Source organism: Leptopilina heterotoma, unplaced genomic scaffold, assembly GCF_015476425.1.
Source record: "Leptopilina heterotoma isolate Lh14 unplaced genomic scaffold, ASM1547642v1 Lhet_54, whole genome shotgun sequence".
In the NCBI taxonomy this organism is placed as follows: Eukaryota; Metazoa; Arthropoda; class Insecta; order Hymenoptera; family Figitidae; genus Leptopilina; species Leptopilina heterotoma.
The window spans coordinates 2,707,331-2,733,254 of record NW_025111118.1 but is presented as its reverse complement, the minus strand read 5'-3'; the positions used below and the strand labels follow the sequence as shown (position 1 = coordinate 2,733,254).

At 19.8% G+C, this 25,924-nt stretch overlaps 1 protein-coding gene across 1 annotated transcript; it reads right to left on the bottom strand.

Annotated features, from left to right (window-relative positions):
- Window positions 1-1,299: 1,299 nt before the first annotated feature.
- LOC122508440 (phenoloxidase 1-like) lies at window positions 1,300-25,291 on the bottom strand. The gene is made up of 9 exons (XM_043621791.1): window positions 24,915-25,291; window positions 23,945-24,137; window positions 19,824-20,047; window positions 18,942-19,144; window positions 14,920-15,337; window positions 9,272-9,400; window positions 8,796-9,123; window positions 4,238-4,473; window positions 1,300-1,749 (listed from the first exon to the last, which is right to left on the bottom strand). The coding sequence occupies exons 1-9, from the start codon at window positions 25,023-25,025 to the stop codon at window positions 1,504-1,506; spliced, it is 2,088 nt and encodes a 695-aa protein (XP_043477726.1). The 5' UTR covers window positions 25,026-25,291; the 3' UTR covers window positions 1,300-1,503.
- Between the last annotated feature and the right edge of the window lie 633 nt (window positions 25,292-25,924).

Sequence of the window (25,924 nt, the reverse complement as noted above, 5' to 3'; positions counted from 1 at the left end):
TGCGCAGATTCTAATTAAATTTTTATAGATGCTTTAATCCAGCGTCGGTGAGAATTTCTGTTTCATGCATAAACTAAATGTAAAATAATGTTTACAAGGGCGATAATTAAAAAGCAACGTGAATATATATATATATAGATTTAAAAAAAACTCTCTATTAATTCCGGAATTTAAAAAGGAAATAGGAATAATATAGAATCAGCCCTTATTATAATAAAAATAATTCCTCGTGAAAAAAACATCCATAGTTTTTTTTTTCTACATTTTTATTTATTCAATTGTAAATCAATCTTTCACCACAAAAAGTACACTTTCCAAATTGATTCAAATTTTTGCGAAAGAAAAATTTTTTTTCAAATAAACCGTGAGAGTTGAATTTTAGAAATAGAGATAGAAATTGTAAACTAAAACCATAATTTTATTAACCAAACAAACCGATTTACAAATATGGAAAAAAATTCTGTTTCGTTGAAAAATGTAATTTTATCATGCAAAAAAAAAAAAAAATAAAAACTATAAGAGCAACAAAAACGAAGAATAAAAAGGATTTTTTTCGATTAGAAATATAGAAACGAAATTAAATACAATGCCAAAAACGAAAAAGAAAAAAAGAAAATAATAAATTTTCCTCTATGCAAAACATTTTGAAAATAATTTCAAAATAAAATCTCACGAAACGAAAAAAATTCATCAAAACTGAAAGTACTCGAGAGAAATGAAAGTGAACAAAAGAAAAAAATCACTAGAAAATAAAAATGGAAAACAAATTGCTATCTTTGTAGCAAATGGAGAAAAAAAATTCTTTCAACTGTGGAAATAAAACTGAAAAAAAAAATCCAGGAGGAAAAAATCCTATGAGAAGAAAATTCGTTCAATAATATTGAAAAGAAGAAAAAAAAACCGTTTCTATAATTTTCGGAAAAGAAAAAAGACGTCATTGAATATTTGCGAAGAAAAAAATATTGCTACTGAATATTTTCGAAGGAAAAAAAATTGCCACTGAATATTTTTGAAGAAAAAAAAAACCCTCAATGAATAATTTTCGAAGTAGAAAAAAAACCGCACTGAATAATTTTAGAAAGAAGAAAAAAAATCCACTGAATAATTATGGAAAGAATAAAAAAACCTTTCCTATAATTTTGGAAAAAGAAAAAAACCCACTGAATAATTTTACGAAATAAGAAAAAAGTCGGAGGATTAATTTTGCGAAAAAGAAAAAAATCCACTGAATAATTTTGGAAAGAAGAAAAAAAAAACCTCTTGAATAATATTTTGCAAAGAAGAAAAAAAAATCTCTTGAATAATTTCGCAAAGAAGAAATAGAAATTCGCTCGTGAAACCAATTAAAAAATTTTGCAAAGAAGAGAAAAAAAAACTGTTGAATAATTTTTTTTTTCTTTTTGGAAAGAAGACTTTCGAAAACATAGTGAAAAAAGCATATTTATCGTAAAATAACAATTTGATGTGCGTAATTATATTGATTGCAAAATGAAATGCAAAATATTAAATGAAACTCAATGAGTTGCCCATGCTGCCGGAACGTGTTCGTGGCACAACTTGATCAGTGAAACGGATATTTATTTGCGTGACTGCCATATTTCCAGTGAGAAATTGGGCTAAAGCATTCACACCATCTCCTGGTCTGCGGTCAAATGGATAACCCATGGGACGTGCATCCGGATATTTGCTGTCCCTTATACCACAGAAACTTGCTGCGTCATTGCAACTTCCGGATTCATTTTGCACAACCTGAATATACATTATTTTTCATTTTCAAAAATTTCTCCCAAAAAAATTTTCTCTACAAAAAAACAACGAAGCGCCTTAAAAAGCAATGAACAAGCAAAATGGACAAAATAAAGTATCAAATAAAATTTAAACTAAAATAAAATGAAAAATAAAAGAAAAAAGAGAAAAGAAACGAAAAAAAGGAAATTAAAAATAAGAAAGAAAATAGCAAAAAAGTAAAATAAACCAAAATAAAATGAAAAATAAAAGAAAAAAGAAAAGAAAAAGTTAAATGAAAAATAAAAGAAAATGAAAAAGAAAATAAAAAATAAAAAAGCGAAGTTAAAAGAAAGAAATAAAATTCCAAAGAAAATAAAAAAGCAAAATAAGCAAAATATATTATAAACCAAAATAAAATGAAATAAAAGAAAAAAGAAAAGAAAAGAAAAGAAAAAGTTAAATAAAAAAACAAAAGAAAATAAAAAAGAAAATAAAAAGGCGAAATTAAAAGTAAGAAATAAAATACAAAAGAGAATAAAAAAGCAAAATTAAAAGTAAAAAGCAAAATAAATAAATTAAAATATAAAACAAAAGAAAAATGAAAAGGGAAATGAAAAAAAGCGAATTTAAAAGAAAGAAATAAAATACAAAAGAAAATAAAAAAGCAAAATAAATAAAAGAAAAAAGAAAAGAAAAAGTTTAATAAAAATAGAAGAAAATGAAAATGAAAATAAGAATGAAAAAAGCAAAATTAAAAGTAAGAAATAAAATACAAAAGAAAATAAAAAAGCAAAATAAATAAAATAAAAGAAAAAAGAAAAGAAAAAGTTTAATAAAAATAGGAGAAAATGAAAATAAGAATGAAAAAAGCAAAATTAAAAGTAAGAAATAAAATACAGAAGAGAATAAAAAAGCAAAATTAAAAGTAAAAAAGTAAACTAAACCAAAAATATATTATAAACTAAAATAAAATGAAAAATAAAAGAAAAAAGAAAAGAAAAGAAAAAGTTAAATAAAAAAACAAAAGAAAATGAAAAAGAAAATAAAAAGGCGAAATTAAAAGTAAGAAATAAAATACAAAAGAGAATACAATGCAAAATTAAAAGTAAAAAGCAAAATAAATAAATTAAAATATAAAAGAAAAGAAAAATTAAAAGGGAAATGAAAAAAGGCGAATTTAAAAGAAAGAAATAAAATACAAAAGAAAATAAAAAAGCTAAATAAATAAAAGAAAAAAGAAAAGAAAAAGTTAAATAAAAAAACAAAAGAAAATGAAAAAGAAAATAAAAAGGAGAAATTAAAAGTAAGAAATAAAATACAAAAGAGAATAAAATGCAAAATTAAAAGTAAAAAGCAAAATAAATAAATTAAAATATAAAACAAAAGAAAAATCAAAAAGGAAATGAAAATAAAATAAAAAAGCGAATTTAAAAGAAAGAAATAAAATACAAAAGAAAATAAAAAAGCAAAATTAAAAGGTAAAAAGCAAAATAAATAAAATAAAAAAAACAAAAGAAAAAGTTAAATAAAAAATAAAAGAAAATAAAAAATAAAATAGCGAAATTAAAAGAAAGAAATAAAATACCAAAGAAAATAAGAAATAAAATAGCAAAATTAAAAGTAAAAAAGTAAAAAAAACAAAATATATTATAAACTAAAATAAAATGAAAAATAAAATAAAAGAAAAAACAAAATAAAAAGTTAAATAAAAAATAAAACAAAATGAAAAATAAAATAAAATAGAATAAAGCGAAATGAAAAGTAAGAAATATAATACAAAAGAAAATAAAAAAAGCGAAATTAAAAGTAAAAAAGTGGAATAAACAAAATATTATTATAAACCAAAATAAAATGAAACATGAAAGAAAAGAAAATAGAAAAGAAAAGAAAAGAAAAGAAAAGAAAAGAAAAGAAAAGAAAAGAAAAGAAAAGAAAAGAAAAGAAAAGAAAAGAAAAGAAAAGAAAAGAAAAGAAAAGAAAAGAAAAGAAAAGAAAATAAGAAATAAAAAAGCGAAATTGCAAGAAAAAAAATAAAATACAAAAGAAAATACAAAAAATTAAAAAGAAAATTAAAAGTAAGAAATAAAGTACAAAATAAAGTAAAAAGGCAAAATTAAAAGTAAAAAGTAAAATAAATGAAATAAAATAGAAGACAAAAGCAAATGAAAAATAAAATAAAAAATAAAACAAAAAATAAAAATAGAAAAATTAAAAGTAGAAAAAAAATAAAAACAAATTTTCATAAATCAAATTTCCCAAAAAATTAATAACTGCATAAAAAAATAATTAATTAAAATATTAATTTCTGTTTAAATTATACAAAAAAATATTCTTTTTTCCCTAAAGACATTTCATCTATATATATCGAATTATTTGCAAAAAAAAAGAAGCAGCAAATTAAAAAAATAAATAAATCTTTTATTTTCTCATTATTTTCAATCGACAATAATAATTATTGTGCAAAGCGTTGATCTATTGTTATAAATTGCATAAAATTTCGATTAAATACCTCGTCAGCTTGAATATTGGAAACCATGACAAATAAGTCCATGGGAAAACCGCCTTTGTTTCCTTTTGGTAGCAGCATGTGTTGTGGCCATCCGCATCCACACAAGTTGAACTGCTCCAAAGCTGGTCCGCCACTTGGTCTATTCTGATCATCAATATTGCGGAAAGTTCTCTCGAAGGGAATCGTTACCGACGACTGCGTTGAATTTCGTTCAATTTTGTTCTCCCCCGGTTTCACTGCAAGAAAAAGAACACACAAAAACCTTATAAATAAATAAATAATAAATTAATAATAACTTAAACAATAAATAAATAGTTATTTATTTATTTTTAAATAAATAAATTAAATAAATAAAAAATTGTTATTTATTTATTTTTTATTTCTAGTTATTTATTTAAGTAATAAAAAAATTTAACTATAAGTAGTAAATAAATAATAAAATAATAAAATAAAATAACTATAAATGAAAAATTAGTAACAAATAAATAACTATAAATAATAAACTAATAATAAATAAATAACTATAAATGACAAATTAGTAATAAATAAATAATTATAAGTAATATAAAAATAATGTTAATTACAGAGCCCGCTAATTAAATAATGAAATTAATTAACATACAAATTATAAATTGATGTAACATTCAATATTAACCGAACATTATGAAAACAAACACAAATTCAATATTTACAAACATAATTTGGCCAAATTGAATTATTAAATACAATAATACGAAAACTGGTAAATTTACATAATTCAGTAAATATTGGATTTGTAATTAAATTCATTAATACCTAAATGAAATTAATAAAAATACGAGAAAAATTAAAAATAAAAAAAAATTAATAATGGAATCAATTTAAAAAAAGAAAATAAATAATATTCTCAATTCACAATATATAGGTAAGTACGATATTCATACATATTTATTAAAAATATACATTATAATAATCGTAAGTTTCCTTTCCGTTAGCAAATTATCTGCATTCATTTGTTTGTTTTGAAAATTAAATTTTGTGGGTTAAGGGCATTTGAACCTTGATGACGTCACCCATGCTTTGCACAACGTGTAACGTCATCAAGGTTCAAATGCCCTTAAGTATTGGCATTTTTTATATTTTTTTAAAAATCTGAAGAAAGTTTTTTGACTAATTTAGAGATTTCTAAAGGTAAATAAGAAAAGTTTGAAGATTTGTCGTTTTAATCATCTATAGCAGCACTGTTATTGTGTTTAATTTAATTAATGCAAATTATACTTAGTATTTTTACGACAGATAATTTGTTTTCCAAAAAAATTAGAATTAAAAGTTGTTTAACTTTATCATTTTTCAATTAATTTATAATTTTTTGCAGTTTGTTAATTTCGAAAGATACGGAATTCTTTGTTTAAAAAGCTAAATGAATAATTATTTTTTTAATTTTTAGAATAATTTAAAATTTTCGTAATCAAAATTATTTTCAAAATAAAAGTATAAAATTTGGAACAATTTTTGTGAGATTCAATTTTCTTTGTAAAACAAGAAAGTTTAACAGCAGTAATAGTATTTTAACAAAATTTATAAGATTCACTTGAAATTCGTTTCTAATGCATTAAATTTGACATTACATTTTAGAAATTTAAAATAGAGCTTTCATTTGTCTGACTTTCTTCTAACTTATCAAAACTTTTAAAGTTTCAAAATAATATAAAATGAAAATTTAAATCTCTATAATTGTTATCTTCTTCCACCTTTAATTAGTTGCATATTTTTGTTAAGAAATAATAATTATTTCTTTAAAACAATTTTAAAATAAAATGGTTTCAAATTGTTTAAAATAAGCAGTTTCATACAACATGCCCGCGCGCTTGCGCGCGGATAGTGTGGCTCGTTTTAAATAATCATAGAAACGAAATGATTCAGTCAAAAATGAAGATAATTCTACAGATATGATCTATGAATTTATTCATCAACATTCAAGCGTCGAGGAATGATAGTGAAAAATTTATAAGGCCATAAAAATGTTATCACAACGAATTTTTTTTATTTCCGCATTATCACAGTATTTCTTGTTTCTATTTAAAGTTTGAATTGAAATATTTTACCACACTGCATTTTTATTTATCCATTGATCCATTTTTTTTATTTATTTTTTTTTTAATAATAAACGTTGTTCAAATGTTGAAAATTAAAAAATTAGAATTTATTTCAATAAACAAATAAGTAAATAAAATACGAAATAAAAATTTATTTTCATTTGTGGAAAAAAAATTATCAGTGAGAAATTAAACATATTTCTAAAATTTATTTCATTAAATAAATAAATAAATAAACAAATAAATAAATGACGAATTAAATGATTATTCCATTTGTTGCAAAAAAAAAATTCGCAAAGAGAAACTAAATATATTTCTAAAATTTATTTCAACTTTAATTTAATTAATTTAATTGCGATTAAAAATAATTTTTTATGATCGAAATTTATCATTTTAATTCACGTTCATAGAAATCTCGCTGCAAAATTCAATATCGCTTTTTAGAAACACATGTTTTTAACGACGAGAATCCGCTTTTTAGGTGTTTTTTTTTTTTTAAATCCAAAGTGAACCTTTATTTCAACAGGATAATAAACCCTGTTTCGACTCAGTGAGCACGTCGAATAAAACTTGTTTGACAGATTTCCGAATTGAAATTCTTGTTTCATGTGTTGAAACAGATAAAGAATTAGATTTTTCTTTTGATGCCGATATCCTTGATATTTTGCGAACAATACAAACGATCATAAAAAAATTTATTTTATACAATTTTCTCTGCTTTTGTAAATTTTTCTCTTATTTTTCTTTTTTTTATAAAAACACAAGTTTCATAATTTATCATTTTTCACTCAAGTAAATATTATTCTAAATCAAATTTATTGCGAAAAAATATTTAGACAGAAAAATAGTAGAAAGAAAAAAACAAGGCATTTGCTTCTGAAAATTAATTGTTCGATAAAAAAATAAATTAATAAATGAAAAATAATAAGTAAAAAATAAATTAATAAATAAAAAATAATAAGTAAAAAATAAATTAATAAATGAAAAATAATAAATAAAAAAATAAATTAATAAATAAAGAATTAATTACTAAACAAAAAAATAAATTACTACATAAAACGATAAATTACTAAAGAATGGAAAATTAATGTAAAAAGGTAATTTTTAAAACCGGAAATACAAAAAAATATGTAAATATTTATATCGTCTTTTAAAACATTAAAAAGTAACAAAAATACCAAAAATATTAATAAATTCACCTAATTCTTGAAAATTATTGAATTTTCGTAAAGAATTTTATCAAAATTCTATTACAATTTTTAAAAATAATTGAATTCTTTTGAGAAGTTTTATAAAAATTATATTAACATCTAATAGTTTAAATAATTCGAGGTATGTAATTAAAATTGCATTAAAAATATTTGAATTCCTCTAAGCAAATTTTATTAAAATTTTTGAAAATTCTAAATAGAATTAATAAAGATTTGAAATATTTCAAAACTTTTGAAGAATTTATTAGTTTTTTTTAAAAAATAATTTCCTACAATTTCTGTTATTAAAATTCTCCTCTACATCAATTATTTTTAATATTTTATTAAAATTGCATTAAAAATAATTGAATTTTTGCGAAAAATGTTATTCAAATTTTTGAAAATAATTGAATTGTTTCGAAGAATTTTATTAGAATTTTTGAAAAGAATTTAATTCAATTCTTACGAGGAATAATTTAATTTTATTCATAAAAATAATTGAACTCCTACGAGGAATTTTATTATTTATGAAAATAATTGAATTCTTAGAAAGAATTTTATTAAAATTTTTGAATATTTTAACTTAAGCTATTTTCATGAATTTTTTTTTTAAATAATAGAGATTCTTTAATAATTTCCTAGAATTATTTTTTTAAAGATTTTCCTCCAAATCAATTATTTTTAATATTTTATTAAAATTGCATTGAAAATAATTGACATTGTGGTGAAGAATTTTATTATTTACAAAAATAATTGAATTTTTGCTAAAAATGGAAAAATGTTTATCAAATTTGGAAAAGAATTGAATTTTGTCGAAGAATTTTTATTAAAAATTTTGAAAATAATTCAATTCTTTCGAGAGGAATTGAATTTTATTCATCAAAATAATTGAACAAAAAATATTAATAAATAAAGAATTAATTACCTAACAAAAGTTACTAAATAAATCGACAAACTACTACAGAATGAAAAAATAATATTAAAAAATAATTTCTTGGAAACGGTAATAAAAAAAACAAAAGATGTGTAAATATTTACAGTGATTTTTGAAGGAGAACAATAAGTAACAAAAATGCAAAATATATTAATAAATAAAGAATTAATTACTGAACAAAAGAATAAATTACTAAATAAAACAAAAAATTACTATAAAGAATGAAAAATTAATATAAAAAAATAATTTTTTTGATGAAGCAGTAATAAAAAAAAAAAAAACAAAGTGTAAAAAATTTACAGCATTTTTTAAAACAGAACAAAAGAGTAGCAAAAAAAAAATAAAAACTTGCAACTTACGGGACACTTGAAATTTGTCCATTTCGATCATCAAGCCTCGTTGATTTTCCAGAGTGAATGGAAGTCCTCTCTCGTCCAACTTTGGGGCAATAAAAATTCTCACTGTTCCCCGTTTAATGGCATTCGTTTTATTGTTTACGACAATATTGTATTTGAAATCAGCATGATTTAAATGAGTGAAACGAACGTAAATTGGTCCACGGGGTGTGAAGTCCATTCCACGTGACAAATCAACGTCACTTTTCGTCCAATAAGTCGATAACGTATTGACCGGCACATTTGGAGCTTGGACACTGATCCCTTTAATTTCAACTCCCGGATAATCCAACTAAAAAACAAAAACAAGCAAAAAAAAAATTTTAATAAATCAAATATCTACTTCCATCTCGGATATAGTTTTTAATTTTTCAATTTATATTTATATACATTTGAATATGTATTATGTAAAAAAAAAACGAAAAAATAATAAATAATACCTGTTGATTACTGTACGGTTGCAGGGTTCTCTTGTGCTCCACAAACACCGTATTGATGAAAGCGTGATACGCAAAGAATATCGGATCTCTCATTGCGGTGGCTGGATCTCCCATTATACTGAAAGATTCCTAAAAAATAAAAAAAAAATATTGTACAATTTCAATTCTTTATGGAAAATTTTTTCCCATGTTCCAGTTTTCAATGAAAAAAAAATTATTATGACAGAAACTATTTTAAACTTTCAAAGTTTAATTTTTTTTCTTTATTATTAGAATTAAAAGTTTTTCTTTGGATTGAAAATATAACTAAAATATTGAAAACTAGCAAAACTACTGAAACTGAAATTTTCGTTGACATTATTACTTTAAAAGATTTGCTTTTTGAAATTTAATCAGAAAATTCTTCATTTTTTAAAAAATATAATTTTTCTAACAGTTTTTCTTTAAATTTAATTATTTGAACAACTCGTATAGAAATGGACAAGATATTTGGCGATATACTAACAGTAACTTGAATGTAAGATATTTTTGATCAAATAATTAAACTTCCCAGTGGAAATAAATTTATTCTAAATTTTTTTTTAAATTCAATTATTTTCCAAATTTTTAATTAGAATTCTTCAAAAATACAATTATATTTCAAAATAGTTTTTAAAAGTAAAATTTTAATAATTTAAATTCTTCTGTTTGCTAAATTTTTTAATATATATTTAATTAATTTTTAAAAATCGTGTATTTATAGACGAATTTTACTCAAAAGCAGTAAAAAAAAATTGAATTTCGGAAAAATTATAAATGATTGCATAAATTCAATTATTTTCAAAAAGTAATCAAATTCTTTTCAAAAATTCAATTATTTAGAAAAATTTTAATAAAAATCTTGGCAAAATTTCAATTATTTTCAAAAACTTTTTGTCAAAATTTCAATTATTTTCAAAAAATTTCCTCAATTTCATATGAATTCTATTATTTACAAATTTTTTTTACAAATTTCTTCGCAATAATTTAATTATTTTCAATAAATAATCAGATTGTTTACAGGGATTGAATTATTTTCATAAATAATAAAATTCTTCTCAGGAATTCAATTATTTTCATAAATAAAACTAATCGTAGAATTTCAATTATTTTTAATACAATTTTAATCGAATTCCTCGAAAAATGTAATTTTTCTTAACAATTTAAATTAAAAACGTCAAAAGAAATCAATTATTTAAAAATGTTTTTGATAAAATTCTTTATGAGAATTCAATTTTAAGAAATATTTAATTATTCAATAAATTATTTATCTTTGTATCTTAATAATTGAATGCTCGTATAGAATTTTCTAATAAAAATTGATTTAAAAATTCATTTTAGTTAAAATTTTAGATTTCAATATTTATTATTCAAATTATTTAAATATTCAAATAATATTTGAATATTAAAACATAGCATGAATTTTAAGAAATAATTGAATTTTGAAAAGGTTTCAAATTAAATTCTTTGAAAATCTTAATTTTTCATATTTTTAACTAACAATTGTGTGGAATTAATTATTTTGAAAAAGTTTAATTGAATTTTTTTCTGTAATTATTTGAAGTGTTTATTTTCTAATATGCATTTAATTAAAGAATTTAGGAATAATTGAAATTTCGTAAAATTGAATTGTAAACAAATGGATTTGAAAATTCTCAAAGAACTTTTTCAAAAATTATTAAAAATAATTGATTTAAAGAAGAATTTTATTTAAAAATTCTAGAAAATAATAATTGAATTAAAATTATGAAAATAATTTTGAAAACGTTACAGTAACTCGTTTATCTTTAATTTATTATAAAACAAATGAAGAAACATGAAGATTTCTTCATGTTTTATAATAAATATTCTTATAAGTTGTTAAATTTCAAAAAGGTTTGAATTTGAATTTTTTGAAAATCTTGATTCCTGTGGAAAAATAATAATGATTAAATATTTATTTAGAAAAGAAGTTATTAATGTTTTAGAATAATTTTACAATCGTTTTTAACAAATAGAAATTTTGTAAATATTTTTTCCAAAATAAATTTAAAATTTCTTAAATAAAATTTGATTTATAACATTTTTTTTACTTAAAATTTGTACTTTGTTAATTTTAACTGAGAAGCAGAAAATGTGCAAAATATTTTCTACTTTCTAATTTTATTTTTCCAACAATTTTTCAATTTTTTTTTTTAGAAAAAAGGATTTTGATTTGTCGAACAATTATGTTTTTCGAATTAAAAGAGGATAATATTTTGCATGATTTACATAATTGTTAATTCCCTAAAACGACTGTTTCAAAATGCTAATTTTTTTAGAAACAAAGAAATATTTAAAATATTAAAAATATTACTAAAAATTAAAAAAATGTTACTAAAAAATAATTAAAATATTACTAAAAATAAAGAAAAAATTTATTAAAATATGCGCAGTGAATTGAACTTCGATTTATTAAAATAATAACCCAAATTTCAAATTCGCTCTATTTTATTACATCGGATTTTGAATTGAGAGTATATTTTAATATTCTCTGTCCTTTATATTCAGAATCAAAATTTTAACGAACAAATATTTTTACATCAATTTAACTGTTCAGTCAATTCAACATTTTTCTGGAAATAGAAATTGAATTTACAGCGACTGTATCAAAGCCAAAGGCAACATATGTCAATTGACCGCAGAATAACAGGTGTCGCTTTACTTCGCCGTTGCAATAAATGATTTTTGCAATGAAATTCTTTTTTCCTTATTTTCGATTTCAGTATATATTGGAAAGAAAATTTTTCTCCATAAATTTTTTGTTTGCAATTTATTTTCATAATCTTTAAAAATCAAAATTTTGAAAATAAATTACTTGTTTCAAAGAATTTAAAAATAGAGTTTAAAAGAAAATAAATCTCAAAGTATAGTTTTTCAAAATATAATTGAATTTTTTTAGGAAAAATTTTATTCAAATTGTACTGAAAATAATTGAATTCTTGCAATTTATTTTCTTAATCTTCAAAAATCAAAATTTTTGAAAATAAATCACTTGTTTCAAAGAATTTGACAACAGACTTTAAAAAAAAAATTCAGTTTTTCTAAATAATTGAAATTTTCTCGAGAAGATTTATTTAAATTGTATTAAAAATAATTTAATTTTTGCGAATAATTTTATTGAAATCTGGGTCGAAAATAATTAAATTCGTGCAAAGAACTTTATTAAAATTTTTGAAAATAATTATTCAAATGATTCGAATAATTTTATTAAAAATGTATTTGAAATTTTTGAAAATAATTGAATTCTTTAAACGAATTTAATTAAAATTGAATTGATACCAATGAAATTTTTTCCAGAAATTTAATATAAATTGTTTAAAAAATAATATTGAATTTTTGTAAAAAAAAAATTTCTCAAATTCTTGAAAATAATTTAATTATCATACAGAATTTTATCAAAATTTTTAAAAATAATTGAATTCTTTTGAAAAAATTTTATGAAAATTGTATTAATTAATAATTTTATTGCCTAATTATCAAGTTCTGTCTAGGATTGTAATTAAAATTGTATTAAAAATATTTGAATTCTTCTAAACAAATTTTATCAAAATCTTTGAAAATAATTCAATTCTTTCGAGGAATTCAATTTTATTCATGAAAATAATTGAACTTCTACAAAGAATTTTGTTCTTTATGAAAATAATGGAATTCTTTAGAAGAAATTTATCAAAAAATTTTGAAATGATTGGAAAAATTTTATTAAATAAAGGTATTTGAAATTTTTGAAAATGATTTAATTCTTTCGACGAATTTTAACAATTAAATTCTTTCAAGGAATTTAATTAAAATTGTATTTATAAAAGTCTAACATTAAATTTTTTGTAAAAAAAATCTACCTAATTCTTGAAAATAATTTAATTCTCATAAAGAATATTATCAAAATTGTATTACAATTTTTTTAAATAATTGAATTCTTTTGAGAAATTTTATAAAATTTGTATTAAAACCTAATAGTTTCAATAATTCGAGGTATGTAATTGAAATTAAATTAAAAATATTTGAATTCCTCTAAACAAAATTTATCAAAATTTTTTAAAACTCGATTTCAATTCTTTTGAAGAATTTATTAGATTTTTTTTAAATAATACTAGTGATTTTTAAATAATTTCCTACAATTTTTGAAATTAAAATTCTCTTCTACATCAAGTCTTTTTAATATTTTATTATAATTGCATTAAAAATAATTGAATTTTTGCGAAAAATGTTATTCAAATTTTTGAAAATAATTGAATTGTTTTGAAGAATTTTTTTTTTAATTTTGAAAAGAATTCAATTCAATTTAATAATTCAATTCTTTCAAAGAATAATTTAGTTTTTTTCGTGAAAATAATTGAACTCCTACGAGGAATTTTATTATTTATGAAAATAATTGAACTTCTACGAGGAATTTTATTATTTATGAAAATAATTGAACTCCTACGAGGAATTTTATTATTTATGAAAATAATTGGAAATTATTGAAAAGAAATTCATTTAACTTTTTGAAAATAATAAATAATTATAATTGATAAGTAAATAATTGTATACCGGGAAAGAATTAGTACCTAAAAATAATGAAATTATTGCGAAAAATGTTATTCAAATTTTTGAAAATAATTGGTTTGTTTTGAAGAATTTTATTAAATATTTTGAAAATAATTCGATTCTTTCGAGGAATTGAATAATTGAATTCTTAGAAAGAATTTTATTAAAATTTTTGAATATTTTAATTAAGCTATTTTCATGAATTTTTTTTTAAATAATAGAGATTCTTTAATAATTTCTTAGAATTATTTTTTTTTATTAAAATTTTACTCCAAATCAATTATTTTTAATATTTTATTAAAATTGCATTGAAAATAATTGACATTGTGGTAAAGAATTTTATTATTTACGAAAATAATTGGATTATTCTTTCGAAGAATTTAAATATTTATGAAAATAATTGAATTTTTGCTAAAAATCGAAAAATTTTATTCAAATTTTTAAAAAGAATTGAATTTTGTCGAAGAATTTTATTAAAAATTTTGAAAATAATTCAATTCTTTCGAGAGGAATTGAATTTTATTCATGAAAATAATTGAACTCCTCCGAGGAATTTTATTATTTATGAAAATAATTGAAATTCTTGAGAAGAAATTCATTTAACTTTTTTAAAATAATAAATAATTATACTTGATGGGTAAATAATTGAATTTTTTAAAATTTGGAATCTATAATTACTAAAAAAAATTGAAAATATTTAAAAAGAATTGTAATTTACATAAGAAAAATAAATTGAATGTCGCGTTTCGTGCTCGTAACATTTTCTACTGTAATTAATAAATTTTGATTTTATTTTTTTTCAAATTTATTTACTTATTTTCTATTTTTATTTTTTAAAAATATTTTTCTGTGTTTTAAGAAACGATAAATAAATATAATATGAAAAAAAAATTTTTCCTAAAGAATTTAGTAATTCTTAAATTTATAAATTTATTTATTTTCTATTTTTATTTTTTAAAAATATTTTTCTGTATTTTAATAAACAATAAATAAATATAATATGAAAAAAAAATTTTTTTCCTAAAGAATTTAGTAATTCCTAAATTTATGAACGTTGAGCTATGATATAAATAATAATTTATTACCAAATATCGATGATCAGGATCGTGGGCGAATGAAATGGCCACATGACCCATGTTATGAAGGTCACCATAAAGTTTTGGATTTGGACTGAGAATTGATGACTCCATTAGATTACCAAGAATATCGATGCCGTCCTTTTCGTTGAGGGGAACTCTATCGCCCCTTCCATTAACAACAGAGCCCGTGTGAATTGCCTCATAAATACGATCTCTAAATCTTTCCAAAGTTTGAATGTCAAAAGTCACTTGATCGGCTTGCCTGCTAATATCCTTGAGAAGAGTGCCACTAGGACGCGCTGGCCATGTTCTACTCGCAATTTGTGAATCCAATTTTGAAAAATATCCTTCTGGAATTGGTTCACGCCAATTGTTGAAACGTCTCACTTGACTTAAATTATTTGACAAGCGCTCCGCGTTGTATCTATAAAGAAATAAGGAAACAGAAAACAAACAATAAATTAAAAACATAAATTTAAACAAATTAAACATAAATTCTTTTCACAATCAAATTTTTTTTTGCATTTTATTCATTATAAAAAAGTTTTTAAGGGAGAAAATAATTTTCTCCACTTGAGAACGCCAAGGCCGCCGCTAGGTGGCGAGAGAAATTCCAAGAAATAACTAAACTGCCCCCTAGCGGTGACCTTGGCGTTCTCAGGTGGAAAGTATCGTCTCTATATTGAATCTCGTTTTAAAAAAATTAATTTTTGTCATTTTCAATCGAAATAAAAAATTAATTTATAAAAATAATTGCTAAATAGTGTCGGACGTTAGTACGAGGCTTAGTTTGTAATTTTATTAATTCTTAAATATTGAATACAGAGTGTATTTTTCGTTTCGCCGATTTCAAAGTTCGGAAATTGGCAATTTTATACAAATATATATATAGATAGTAAAATTTGCGGTATATATATATATATATATATATATACGTATATAATTCGCCTAGAGTGGAATTATACTCGAGTACATATTGGTTAAGAGGAAGTTAATCCCGAAAGATTCGATACTTGCAGTCTTGTGGTAAAATGTATTATCAGGCAGCAATCTAATCTGAATTTGCTCCGTTATGATTATCTCAATAATTCGGAAACTTTCGATTATAAAATTAATAAACTCTCATAATGAACGCGATAACTGTGTGAAACTAATTAAATTATTTCCAAAAGAAAAAAAATTATTTATTTATTTTGTTATGTAATTAAATTACCTACTTTCATAATTATTTAACTATTCTATTATTTAACTATTTTATTTATTTATCCAATTATTCAATTTAGACAATTTAGGTATTCAATTTTATTTATTAATTCCATTAATTTATTTATTCAATCAATATTAACATTAATATTTTATTAATTAAAAGTTAATAATTCAAAATTCACTTTATTATTTTTAAGGGCATTTGAACCTTGATGACGTCACACATGCTTTGCACAAAGTGTAACGTCATCAAGGTTCAAATGCCCTTAAGTTCATTAAAAATTTATTTAAATATTTTCCAGCTAATCGAACAATTTTTTAAATTCAAATATTAAATCAGGGTTTGCCACAAAAATTTAATTTTGTTTTTCCCTGATTTCCAGAAAAAATTTTGACTTTTTCCATGACCCTAAATAATATTCTGATTCACTCTAAATATATTATCAGATATTCAAAAAAATGTTCTATTACATTTATTAACGAATTTCTTTAATTGTAAAATTATTCAAAAACATCAATAACTTCATTTTTAAATAAATATTTAAGTATTATTATTTTTCCAAATTATTTTCCTCATTTCAAATTAATTATTATTTTCTAGAAATTTTAACTAAAATTCTTCCTGAAATCAATTATTTTCAATCATTTTTGAAAAAGTTCTTTGAGAATTTTCAAATCCATTTGTTTAAAATTCAATTTTGCAAAATTTTGATTATTCGGAAATTGTTCAATTAAATATACCTGCGTTAAAAAATAAAAACTTTAAATAATTTCAAAGAAAATTCAATTAAACTTTATCACAAAAAATTGATTCTACAAAATTATTAGTTAAAAGTATGAAAAATTCAAATTTTCAAAAATTTTAATTTGAAATCCTTTCAAGATTTAATTATTTCTAAAAAAATCAAGCTATAATGCTCTTAAAATTCAATTATTATCTGTAAAATTTTTAAAAAAATTCATTATTAAATCAATTTTTACTAGAAAATTCAACGTAAATTTATATATTTAAATAAATAAGTAATTTATTGAATAATTGAATGCTTCTTAAGATTGAATTCTCATAAAGAATTTTATCCTAATTTCTATGAAATATTTATTATTTACGAAAATAATTAAATATTTGCGTAGAATTTTATTACAATTTAACCTAAGAACCTAAGAATTTTCAATTAAAAATAAGAATTTTTAGGTTAAACTAAGAATTTTCGATTAAAAATAAGAATTTCCGGTTTAAACTAAGAATTTTCAATTAAAAACAAGAATTTTCAATTTAAACTAAGAATTTTCAATCAAAAATAAGAATTTTCAATTTAAACTAAGAATTTTCAATTAAAAATACCAATTTTTAATTCAAACTAAAAATTTTCAATTTATTCGAAAATATACTAACGATTAAAAATACGATAAAATAAAAATTTTCAATTTAAACTAAGAATTTTCAATTATAAATAATAGAATTTTCAATTTAAACTAAAAATTTTCAATTAAAAAAAAGAATTTTCAATTTAAACTAAGAATTTTCAATTAAAAAAAAGAAATTTTCAATTAAAAATAGGAATTTTTAAATTAAAATAACGATTTTCAATTAAAAATACCAATTTTCAATTTAAACTAAGAATTTTCAATTTTGCCAAGAATTTTAAAAAAATTTTTGAAAATAATTTAATTTTAGAGAAGAATTTAATTATTTATAAAGATAATTGAAATTTTAACGAGATTTTTTTTTCATTTTTGAACATACCTAATTGAATTTTAGCGAAAAATTTTATTGCTTTTTAAAATAATTGAATTACTGCAATTAAATTTATAAAAAAAAAACTTACAAATAATTGAATTCCTGTTAAATTTTTATTAATAAGAAAACATTGAATCTTCTTTTGGAAAATTTTATTAAAATAGTAGATATATTGAAAATTATTTAATTGAGGAAAATTTTTGAAAGTAATTGAAATTTTAACGAAAATTTTTAAAAATTTTTTAACATAATTGAATTTTTAAGATAAATTTTATTATTTCTGAAAATAATAATTGAATTTCTGCAATCATTTGTAACTTCTCTAAAAATCAATTTTTTTAAGTATTTTTAAGTGAAATTTTTCTATAAATCTAATATTTTAAATAATTAATTAAATATATATATTGAAAACTTTAATTAATTTTATAAATAATTTGAATTATTAAAATTTTTAAAAATCCAAATTTTTTTCTAATTAAATTAATTCAAAATTGAAATTTTATAAAAATTCAAATTTGAAGTTTTTGAACCTTTTGAAGTTCATCTTTCATGAAAATAGTAAACAATAAATAATTAAATTTTAAGGAAATATTTCCTCCTCGTTTAAAATAAAAAATACAGACAATTATAAATAATTAAATATTTAAAATTTATTTCCTCTTTCGTGTGAAATTAAGAAGTTTTGCATTGTTTAATTTATATATAAACAGAATAAATAATTATTGGGAATTTATTTATCGTTATTATTCTTATTATTATGTTGAAATAAATTTTTGTAGAAAGCCATATAATTTATATATTTATATATATTTATTATATATATATTATTATTATTATTATTATTATTATTATTTATTATATATATATATATATATATTTATTTATTTATTTATTTATTTATATTTATATATTTATATATATAAGATCTTAATAATAATCTTTATTATTTTTATTATTATTATTTAAATAATAAATAAAATTTTTTAATTAAAAAAAGGGAATTTCTTTTTCTGCGATTATAAATAAAAAATGTACAATTGTCGATTGATTTAAATAAATGAATACAAGTGAGAATTGCACAAACCTTGCTTGCATTTGCTGATGCATATAATAGAACAGTTCACCTCGTCTATCTTTGTTAACTATTGACCTAGGACCATCAAAGGGATAAACTAGATGCCAGTGCCAATGATGGAGATTGATCCCAATATCTTCTCGAAAATAGGCAACGCGGTGCTCTTCATCGAGATCGGATGCTGTATAATCCAGCGGGATTTCAATCGGTATCTGTTAAACATTCGACAAAAATTGTCAATTGTTATTATTATCCAAAGAAAACTCAGTAAGAAATGAAAAAATTAATGTTTTTTAATAAAAAAAAAATACAATTATTATCAACTTTGCGATTATTTTACAATCTAATTAAAAAAAACAAGATAAATAAATAAACCTAATAATTATAATAAAAATAATAATAAATAATAATTATGATATAAAACATCAATAATAAAATTCAATTATTTGAAAACAAGCAATAGAATAATATAATTTTAATAATTTTAATAATTATAATAAAAATAATAATAAGTAATAATGAAAATAATAATTATGATATAAAATATCAAATTCAATTTAATTATTTGAAGTAGAATCTCGTGAAATTATTATGATAATACAAAAGCATAAACAGGTAATAAATGACTAAATAAAATTATAGTTGTGTTTTAATTATCCTCCGGTAATTAAAAAATTTGAAAACTTTCTAATTTTTTCTTTTGGTCTTTTCTTCCCTTCCCTTCTTTTTTTTTGCTTTTTTTTAAAAAACGTGTCACGAAATTCTACTACTTGTAGAGTTGAAATAATCATAAACTAACAAGAATTACAAAAAAAGAAGTTGAAAACTTCTTTGAAAACATTTTTTCTTTCTTTTTTTTTGTGGTGTAAATTTTTAATTTATATCACGTACACGAGCTCCTGTTGGAGCGACATTTGCCTCCTCCTTGGCTCTTGAGAATACCGAGCCGTCCACAAATTTATCGGGGAAAATTTCCGAAAGTGGAGGAACAGGTAAATTTTTTGTATCCGGACGATGAAGAATTGCCACTGACAAGGCGTAAATAAACATATTTGGATTCAATCGATCACGACAATAAACAGCCACCGAGAGAAAATCTTCATATGTACGTAAATCTAAATAGAAAGTAAATACAAAATTTACAAATATAAATATAAATAACAATTTTCGCTTGATAAATAAATGGGAATTTTCAATTTTATATATAGGAATGAAAAACTATTTTTTGCTTTACAAATAAATGACAATTTTTTTTATTTAAAATGAGAATTTTTGATTTAAAATAAGAACTAATAAAAAAAATATTAAGGCCATTTGAACCATGATGACGTCACAGCCTTAAAACACATGCTTTGCAGAACCTATGACGTCAAATGGTTCAAATGCCCTTAAATTAATATTATTAATATTATTAATAATATTATTTTATTATTTATTAATATTAAATTCTTGTTTAAAATAAAACTAATGAATTTAAACTAAAAATTTACAATTGAAAATAAGAATTTTCATTTTAAACTAAGAATTTTCATTTAAAAATAAAAATTTTTAATTTACACTAAGAATTTTCAATTAAAAAAAAGAATTTTCAATTTAAACTAAAAATTTTCAATTAAAAATAAGAATTTTCAATTTAAACTAAAAATTTTCAATTAAAAATAAGAATTTTCAAATTAAAATAACGATTTTCAATTTAAACTAAGAATTTTCAATTAAAAATACCAATTTTCAATTAAAAACTAAGAATTGTCAATTTAATTTAAACTAAGATTTTTCAATTAAAAATACCAATTTTCAATTCAAACTAAGAATTTTCAATTGAAAATAATTTTCAAATTAAAATAACGATTTTCAATTAAAAATATTAATTTTCAAATTGAACTAAGAATTTTCAATTAAAAATAAGAGTTTTCAATTTAAACTAAAAATTTTCAATTTGCTCGAAAATAAAATTACGAATAAAAATACGATAAAATAAAAATTTTCAAATTAACCAAATTCTTAATTTTCAATTCAAAATAAGAATTTTCAAATTAAAATAACGATTTTCAATTAAAAATACCAATTTTCAATTCAAACTAAGAATTTTCAATTAAAAATAAGAATTTTCAAATTAAAATAACGATTTTCAATTTAAAATAATTAAAAATAAGAATTTTCAATTTAAAATAATTAAAAATAAAAATTTTCAATTCTGAGAATTTTCAATTAAAAATTAGAATTTTTAAATCAAAATAACTGTTTTCAATTAAAAATAAAAATTTTCAATTCTGAGAATTTTCAATTTAAACTATGAATTTTCAATTTAAACTACAAATTTTTAATGAAAAATAAGATTTTTTAAATTAAAATAACGATTTTTAATTAAAAATAAGAATTTTTAAATTAAAAAAACGATTTTCAATTAAATGTACAAATTTTCAATTCAAACTAAGAATTTTCAAATTAAAATAACGATTTTCAATTTTCAATTAAAAATAAGAATTTTCAATTTAAAATAACTATTTATAATTAAAAATAAAAATTTTCAATTCTGAGAATTTTCAATTAAAAATGAGAATTTTCAATTTAAACTAAGAATTTTCAATTAAAAATAAAAATTTTTAAATTAAAATAATAATTTGAATTAAAAATACCAATTTTCAATTGAAACTAAGAATTTTTAAATTAAAGTAACGATTTTCAATTTTCAATTAAAAATAAGAATTTTCAAAATAAACCGAAAATTTTCAATTTTTTCGAAAATATACTTACGAATAAAAATACCATAAAATAAAAATTTTCAATTTTAACTATGAATTTGGAATTTAAAATAAGAATTTTCAATTTAAACTAAAAATTTTCATTTAAAAAGAAGAATTTTCAATTTTAAATAACAATTTTTAACAAATTAAGTTCATTAAATAAATAAATTTTAACTTAAAAATTAATAGAATTTTTCACTTTATAATTTATAAAGAAATGAATAAATATTTTTCAAACTGAAGAAAAATGTCATTTTTAGAATAAATTACAATTTTCAATTCAGAAATAAATAAAAATTTTTGTCTTATAAAGAAATAATAATTGTCTATAAATTGTAGTAAATTTCAATAAATAAAACAAAGGTTAAAAATAAAGTTCAATAAATAAAGGAATTTCTTCTTAAAAATAAATAGCAATTTTCACCTTATTGTTTATAAATACCTAAATAAATAAATATTTTCAGTAGAAAAAATGTGTAAAAATAAATAATTTTCATCTTTAGAATAAATCACAATTTTCAATTCAAAAATAAATAAAAATTTTAGTCTTAAAAATAAATAAAAAATTTTCACTTTATATCTAATTAAATAACAATTTTCGATAGTCAATATAAAAAATTCCAATAAAAACAAAAAATTTTTCCTTTATTTCTAAACAAAATAATTTTCAAAAAGTAAAAGTGAAAAGAAAAAGAAAAAAATAAATAAAAAAGTAGATAAAAAAGTAGATATTTTTCTCATTTTATGAATATAAATATTTTTCAACTAAAAATAAATAATCTTCCACTTAAAAATAAATGGAAATTTTCTATTGAAAGCGAACCAGAAAAAAATGTAAGGATTATTCACTATATAAAGGATTATTCAGTAAGGATTATTCAACTATTACTATTATTATTATAAGGATTATTCAAATAAATAATTTTCAATTTAAAAATAAATGGAAATTTTCTATTTGAAAAAGAACCAGAAAAAAATGCATTTAAATAAATTCAATAATAAATAATGTAAGAATTATTCATTATAATTTGGATTATTTCTAAAAGCTAAAACAAAAACGAATAAACTTTCCATTTTTTATATATACATAAATAAACATGAAAGAAAGGACAAAACTTGTATTATTGAATATACCAGAATCTTAATTAGAGAAATAAAATGCTTTTAATCACTTGAAATAAACATTCACAGACTCATTAAAATCGTGTCTTTTGTGAATTTTGCTGCATTGAACAGATGATTGTTTTGAAAACTCCCAGTTAATTAACACGTTACGCAAAAGTTGATCAAATAAATAATAACAATTTCCGTTTTATATATTCAAGTTACATAATTAATGCACCTACACACAAAATTTTATCTGGTATTGAAAATTCATAAATTACTATTTATGAATTTTCCCATAAAATGAATGCACACGCAAAATTCTAACAAACAAAAACTTTCTTGTAATTATAATTTTATATTTTTTTTGCAAATAAAAAATCATTTCTTATTAAATCAAAAAGTAATTAATTGTCAGTGGTGATAATTAATAATAATGATAAAAAAACATGAAAAATAATTTAAATGAATTATTCATTTAATTTAATTTATATTTATCTTTGCAAAAATATTCACTTTTTTAAAAAATAAAAATTAAATAATTTGATAATCATGAAAAATATTTGTTAATAATAGAAAAATAGCAAAAAAATATGAAAAATTTTTATCTTCATATTATATCAGCAATTGGAGATTAAGTTAAACCATTAAATAGAGTGGAAATTTGTCGAGTGCAGAATTGCTAAAACGATTTTTATTAAAAAACTGAGTTTGTCACTTTCGCCTCTGTGGCTCCTGTAATCGTGACTTCGATCGTTACAAATTGAGGACTTCAATTAATTGCTGCCTGTCAATTTTTATGTCCAGAAGTGTGTAAAAATTTTCCTTTTTTTTTGCAAAAAAAAGGAAAGAAATTGTTTTTTAACAAGTACAATTAATTATTTGCAAATAAAAAAAAAATTCATATCAAAAAAACACCTTTTTTTCTTTTTTTGATTTTGAATCAAATTTTCTACTATGTTTTTAATATAATTTATTAACTACTATTTTATGTTTAAAATTAATTATAATTATTATTCTTTTCGCTGGAAAATTAGAATATTTTCCATACTTAATCGAAAGTTATTTTCTGTCAAATTTTTATTTTTTTTCAGATTCAATTTTTCTAAATGAAAAAAAAAAATTAATATTAAAAGTAAAATTTAAATTAAAAAAATTACTTACTTATAAAAATATCAATCAATCTCGCAGCCATGGAACGATGAAACGGCAAAAAGAGTGAAAATTGTTCGCGACGTCCTAATTGCATTGGAACACTTAAATCTGGAATTGAGATATTCTTCACCGGGACTTTCAATTTTGTATCGTCATTATAACGAGTCAGGACTTCCGTTGCCACATTTCGATACTTTTCCGGCTGTTAAATTTTAGAGAAATATTTTTTAATTATAATTCGAAAAAAAAGAAAAGTTAAAAAATTATTAAAACAAGAAAAAAACAAAAAATTATTAAACTCGAAGAAATAAATAATTTGTCAATAAAAACTAAAAGTTAAAATTATTAAACTTGAAGAAATAAATAATTTTGAATTAAAAAAGAAAAGTTAAAAATATTAAAACAAGAAAAAAAAACGAAAAATTATTAAACTCGAAGAAATAAATAATTTGTATGTAAAAAAAGAAAAGTTAAAATTATTAAAAAAAAAATAATTAAAGCAAAAAATGATTAAAATCACAATAATTAAAAATTTGTAATTAATAAAGAAAAGTTTAAATTATTAAACTTGAAGAAATAATTATAATATTTGTAACTAAAAAAGAAAAGTTAAAATTAATAAAAATAATTAAAACAAAGAATTATTAAAAATACAATAATAAATAGTTTAAAATTAAAATTAACAAAACTAAAGAAAAAAATAATTTATAATTAAAAAAGAAAAGTTCAAATTAACACAAAAATGATTGAAACACAAAACTATTAAAACAATATATCTAATAAATAATTACTAAAAATTAAAACTAAAAATCCTAAAATAATAAAAATTATAAAATTAATAATTATAATTGTAATTCCAACGTTTTTTGAAATTATCAATAAAAACCTTATTTCACTTCATTATCAATGCAAAATTATTAGCATTTATTAATTACCGATATCAAAATTCGTATCAATAATTATCAATTACTCTACATACCAAATAATTTGGTGGAATATCAAAGGCAACGCGTTGCTCTCCTTTCGGAACATAAACAGGTTCAGCAGGTCGATCGAAAAGATAAAGAATTGCGGAATTATCAGCAGCCATTTTAATATTTCTTTTAAAAAATATTTTTTAAAAAAACACACTACTCGACAATATCTCAAAATATTTAAATTCGAGAAATGCGGAAGAAAAATTTTAATTTAGAAAATCAAAATAATAATTTCGAAAAATTTAAAAACTTTTTTCGTTTTTACAGGTAAATAAAATTTTTTTCTGGTAAAATTTTTTAATTGAAATTAAAAAAAATAAATTTTACGAAAAAGTACCGAAAAAAATTCCGTAGGAAGATTTTACACTCTTTCTAAGCGAACAGAATGTGAAATGGTAGAGAAAGCTGAGCTTAATTCCGAATTTATAAGGGAATTTACAGGATACAGTGGTTTCTCGATAAAGCGCTCCAACGGAGACAAACACACCGCACAAGTTCCGGTAATTGTCTTTCTTATTTTTCACCGTTTCCCCCTCCTCCCACTCTTCCGAAAAAACCCACTGAAATCGTTAATGAAAGAAACGGATGTTTTTTTTTCTCTCGACAAATCTTTCTTTTTTAATTAACCACAAACGCTTTTAATCGAAATTTCGCAGATTAAATAACCTTTTGTAGAAATATTTTACTCATAATTAATTTTTAAATTTATTTAATAATTTTTATTTTTATTTTATATTTTTATTTATTTTATTTATTATTTTATTTATTTATTAATTTTATTCATTTATTTATTTATTTATTATTTTATTTATTAATTTACTATTTTGTTTATTATTTTATTTATCATTTATCACTATTTCATTTATTTTCTTTATTTTACTTATTATTTATTTACTATTTATTTATTACTCATATATATATAATTTATTTATTATTTATTCATTATAGTAAAGCCTGTCAGAAGAATGTAACTCGATTTTTAAAAATTTTATTACAGTAAACAATCCTTAAA